At 48.3% G+C, this 5,627-nt stretch overlaps 1 protein-coding gene across 1 annotated transcript; it reads right to left on the bottom strand.

Moving 5' to 3' along the window:
• Positions 1–440: 440 nt before the first annotated feature.
• Positions 441–3,919, bottom strand: kek1 (leucine-rich repeat, immunoglobulin-like domain-containing kekkon 1 protein). Its single transcript, XM_019042945.2, has one exon. The coding sequence runs from the start codon at positions 2,473–2,475 to the stop codon at positions 622–624; it is 1,854 nt and encodes a 617-aa protein (XP_018898490.2). The 5' UTR covers positions 2,476–3,919; the 3' UTR covers positions 441–621.
• Between the last annotated feature and the right edge of the window lie 1,708 nt (positions 3,920–5,627).

Here is a 5,627-nt window from a genome sequence, read left to right as displayed (position 1 = left end):
AAAAACTAATATCACATTGTAGAGAAATGAGAAAAATTCAACAGATCACCTGTCTCTTGTATGAGGGATGCGAGGGAACGAATTGCAGGGTCCTGCAGCACGGAGTCTCGACGCAAATTTAAAATCACAGCCGTCGCAAAAATTGTACTAAATATCAGAATGGCGATTTTTCAATGATTTAAGCAATGTTATCTGTTCTGCCCTTAATTTTTTTTCTTGGCGCACAGCATCCTCCACCAGGCAATTACTCTTCACGTGATTTATCCAAACTGTAGTCAGAACTCACATTTAATATCTTTCTCGATATTACATTTCTATTTCGCGAAACAACTCGCAGCGAATAAATTGAAAATTTGGTAAAGTTTTGTATTTTGATAAAAGTCATAACATTTTTTTTTGGTGGTATTCTTACATTTTCAATTTTTCCGCTACGTTTACTCAGAAAAGTATTGATGCTTAAGAAGGATGAAACGGTGTGAAAATTGCTCGTCCAAACTATGGAACAATTTCAACCTATAAAACTCTCTGATGATGTGATGCGCAGAAAGATCATAAATCATTGAAAAATCGGGACTCCGAACGCGACGAAAAAGGTATAAAAAACAAGGCCTGGCAGCCCCTTCAAACGTCCGTCCCGCAACCCTCCTGGTACCCCTCATCGGGCGAGCTCCTTGTCAGCACCCTCTTGAGCGCCGAAACCGGCGGTAGAACGGGGACACCCCTCTGCCACACCCTCAGCGTCTTGGCACTAGGCACTGATCCTGTCGGGGACACCGCGCCTTGCGGCAGCCCGAAGTCACTAGGGTACTCGCCGCTCATCCGGAAGTCCTCCACTGGGAACCCCCCCTTATCACCGGAGATGATCGGCGTCTTATCGTTGCTATCGAAATCGTTCGGCGACGACGAGAGCTGCTGGCTCGCCTCCCACAGCCCTTGGGGGTACAGGCACTCACTCGTCCGCGTGTACTCGCCACTGCCCGGCCGGAGGTCCGTCGTCTGGGACCGCGTGTCGTTGATGAGGTCTGGGTTCGAGGTCCGCGTGTACGAGTGATTCGGCACTTCCGCGAGTCGCGGCGGTTTCTGCACGGGGTTCGGCTCGTTCCCGTTCCCGGTCGGGAACTTCCGCTCCGTGAACGACGACGTCTCGATGACCGGCGTGATGGCCGCCTTGTGGGCGACCACCCCGTTGGAGACGATCTCGATCGCCGCCGGGGACTTGGTGTCCGAGTAGGACGTCCGCTTGATCCGGAACAGCAGGTAGATGATGACGATCAGGATGAAGACGATCAGGGTCATGAGCGCGGCGCCCAGGCCGGCGATCTGCCCGTTGCCCAGCAGCGCGATCCCGGCTATCCTTTTGCTGACGTGCAGCGTGAAGTTGGCCTCGGCGCTGCCCGCGGCGTTCTTCGCCAGGCAGAAGAAACTTCCCGACGTGGTCTCTTGGGAATTCGTGATGACGAGGGAGCTGACCTGGTCGAATTCCGAGGTGAAGGAGTCCTCCAGGATGTAGACCCTCTGGTGGACTGTGAAGGCGGAGTTGTTGGTGAGCTGGCGTCCGGCCCAGTGCCACGTTATCCGGGCAGGGGGCTCGGAGATAACCCGGCAGAGGATGGTGGAATTGTCTCCGACCGTGCCCTCCACATACCTCGAGTCGAGCTTGATGTCTGGATTGCAGGCGAAATCGTCGACGTACAGCTCGGAGAAGGTGCGGCCCTGCAGCCGTTGGGGACCCGCCTCGCAAGCCGGAGGTACAGGGTACGGTATGTTATGGTTCGTGAGCCAGATCTTCGTCGCGCGGAGGTGGCAGTCGCAGAACCAGGGGTTGTCGTGTAGCGCTACCCCGTGCAACTTGCTCAGGACGTCGACCGTTTTGGGCCTCAGCTCACTGAGCCGGTTTCCGTCCAGGTGCAGGTACTCAAGCGACTCGACCGAGTGAAATGCGTTGGCAGCGATGATGTGAAGCTCGCAGTGCGATAGGTCGAGCTTGATCAACCCCGAGATGCCTTGAAAGGCGTTCGCATCTAATTTTGAAATCGGGTTCTGCGCTAGAGATAACTCCCGTAACGAGGGCGCATCGGCTAGCGTTAAAGTTGGCACTGATGTCAGTAGATTGTGGGACAGGTCCAACTCGACGAGGTTGGTCAGACCTCGCAGAGCCTTTTCGTCGATCTGCCCCAGGCGGCAGCTGCGGAGGAAGAGCTTCTGGAGGTTGAGAAGGCTGGATTTGGCGAAGGTCTCCCGCGGGAGGATCTGGAGGTTGTTGCCGGACATGTCCAGGACCTGGGTCTCGGGGTCGATGCCTTGCGGGATGGTGATGAGTCCGCGGTCGACACACTCCACCGTCCGTTTGCCGGACTTCCACTTGCAGTGACACACGCTGGGGCAGGTGTCGTTCGTCCCGGAGACGTCGAGGAACAGCATCAGGAGGAGTGCGAGCGCGAAGCTCAGCGCGGACTCGAGTCGATCAGGACGCATGGCGGGGCTCGGCGCTCGGATTCAAGTGGCCCACGGTCATTCGGATGACGAGACGGAGGTCAAAATTACGGGCGATGACTGCGACACGATGCGCGATATCAGCGTAATCCACAGGCGCATTGACGGTTCGGCACGGAGGGACCAAGTTAGCGCGAAATCCACAATAAATACGAAAGAAAACAAAGCGGAGTCTTATTACACTTTCGAACCGCTATAGACACCATTTGGTTTGTAAAATTTACAACTAGAAACCAGAGTATATACAATCCGACCGAACTGAAAATTAATTTTTATTTTTGGCAGTGAATAAAATGGCGTGCATATTTTTTTTTCGTTCCAGTGATAGAATGAGAGGGAAACCGAAACACAATACAGGCAAAAATCACTTGGGCGTAAAGCGACGATTTTACGGCACACTAGAGCACATTTACAAAATTGAGCCACCGGCAATCGGGCGGGCTTTGTGGAGCGCACTTGGAGCTTCCGTCGATAAAAAGCATTACGGAAAACCGCAGGATGTGCCCGTGCGCTGCATTGGAGAACCGCTGCGGGTGCGTGCACTTCACATTGATCCCCCGAAGAGGGAGCGCGGATTCGGTGCTTGTTTCGCTGTCACCAACACTTTTGACGGGCAATATTACTCCCGCCCGTACTCCCGAGGACGCTGCGGATGACACCGCGATTCAAATCCGAACACTCGTACCCGGCGGCGAGAAAATCCGAGCGGGTGGGATTTTTCTCTTCACTTCCCGAAAAACAGAGAATTCACACTGGCGAATTATATGTATATATATTTATATATATTTTATATATATTATATATTTCCGCACTAAATTATTCAGATCGAAAATTGCAATTATTTACTTCAAAATTCGCACTATCAATTTGAAATGCGCACAGCAGATCAGCGAGTGAGACAAATCTTCGGGGGACAATTATTTAAAACATAAATTTAATTTTTTTCTGGATTATAAAAAATCATAAAACACAGACACGATTCTTTATCGAGGAGCACATTATCCAAATGAGATCAGAGGCAGGATTCCATTCCAAAATTCTTGGCAGTTAGAAGCCGAAAATCGGTGAAAGATCCAAACGGTGCACTTGTACAGCGTTTTCTTTAACGAATCGCGCCGCTATCGAACACGCTTGAAAATGTATCCAATCTCGCTCAGAAATTAGATAATTCGTTTACAAAAGGACTTCCTCTGGGTAGTGAATCTGTGTTGGGAAAAAAAAAAAAAAAAAAAAAAAAAAAAAACACCAGATAATTATACAAAGAAGTCAACGATCTATCTAACGAATACTATGGCGGAAAGAAAATCCGGTAGCGCACGGAACTGAGAGAGCTGAGCGTTGGATCGCACGGAACTTCAACCGCGATCGAAACACGGAACACGTTGGCGCCACGGGCGCTACATCTGCGAACTGAACCGAGCTGATAGAGCGGTAATAATTTCTGTCCCGAGCGAGGGGCGAGCCGCTGCCGGGAGCGCTCCCAGCGGCCGGCCCCTGAACCGCGCGGCGTTTTGATTTTTTCCCCTGCAGCTCCTCCTTCTGGCGCGCCCGGCACCCTTATTAGTGAATCAAAACCTTTCTGAATAATTAGAGACTTACGGACTTTAATATAACAATTCAGACTCGTTAAGAAAGAACGAGACCGAATGAAAATACAGACCGTGTTCCATGCAAACAATGAGCCCCGCGGAGGGCAGCCGGCGGGGCGGGGGCGGGGAAAGTTGCGCGTTATTCTTTCATTCATGAAATGCAGTAAAGTTAATCATAAAGTTGTTCCCATTTAGTTACCGTTCCTATTTTATTTCCTGTTCGTTCCTTTGCCAGCGCCCGTTCCTTGCCGGTGCGGCGTTACTTTGTGATTATTGCTTTTAAATTCCTGGTGTTAATTTGAAGCGTTGTCGGAGGGCTTCATAGTTGTGTTCTTTGCACGCCTCGTGGAGTGCTATGTGTTGTATAACCTAATAGCCTGGCGGCTTACGTGCTTGTGCTACTGGGTGCAGCTATGAAGCGTTATCTGCTCGATAAAGATCGTCTACGATCGTTCACAAACGTGTTATGTGTTTAGTTGTGGTGCACCACAAATGGGCTGGATTTAAAAAAGAACGGGAGTTTGGAAGTTGGAAAAAAAATCTGCGGGTGTGAGAGGACGGTAATTATTTACTTCAATACGAGGCCTAGAAAAATTTCCCTGAAACATTTTTAAGTGCCACTGCAAAAAACAGTCGCTTGGATCCAGAGTCCAGACTCCTAATAACATTGACAAGAACAAATACCCTTGATTCAATCCGACTTTTCCTAGAATCGAAGAGCTGAGCCTCTTGATTTAGGCGCATTTCCTTTTGATTCCAGCAAAAAGTCCGATTGAATCAAGAGTAGTTTTTCTTGTCAATGTTTTTAAGGGTCGGACTCTCGATCTAAGCGACTTTTTTCCAGTGTGAATTAGCAGGATTTTTGGCATTGCACGCACAAGTATAAGGGAAGAGTTAGACTTTAGTAGAACTTAGTCTATTTTTAGCGTATATCAAACCAATTGTAATTTGAGGTAACAAAATATCATGATGTTTGTGTAGTACCTAGATACTAAGTCGTAGCCTAGAGCAGAGAGTGTTAAAAGGAAATTTCGAGGGGAAAAAACACTGAAAACCCCCTTAAAATAAACAACTGTATAAAGCCTCCTTGGCTTAATTGTTATAACTGCCTTACTCAATAGGAGGCCTAATACGAAATTACTCATAGAATTAGCTGACGGAATGACTATTTATCACTTAAGCATTTGGCAATCACTACATTACTCCGTGAACTTCGGAGGCTTTAATTGAAAATCTGAAAGATAACTCCAGGGTTAAGGTTGAAGAGAAAAAAAATATGCACTTCAATTGGGCCGCTTTTAGCAGAAAGGAACCAAGCCCTTTCAGATACTACCAAATTTAACTCGGCAACTTAATTTTTTACAGGAGAACGTTTCTGCGTATTAATTCGAAAATTTTAAGGGATTTGCTGAGAAGGAGAACTATGCAGAAAATCCACTGAAATTTGCATAAAAATTCACACAACTGTTTTCATGTAAAAAATTCTATTGCTTAGTTAAATTTGGCTATAGCTGATGCGGCTTGGTTCCTTTCTGTTTAACGCGG

The sequence above is a fragment of the Bemisia tabaci genome, chromosome 7 (genome assembly GCF_918797505.1).
Source record: "Bemisia tabaci chromosome 7, PGI_BMITA_v3".
In the NCBI taxonomy this organism is placed as follows: domain Eukaryota; kingdom Metazoa; phylum Arthropoda; class Insecta; order Hemiptera; family Aleyrodidae; genus Bemisia; species Bemisia tabaci.
This window is presented reverse-complemented; position numbering and strand designations above follow the sequence as displayed.

Excerpts from the sequence above, each read along its gene's own strand:
- kek1 (XM_019042945.2), bottom strand. The coding sequence starts at position 2,475 with ATGCGTCCTGATCGACTCGAGTCCGCGCTGAGCTTCGCGCTCGCACTC.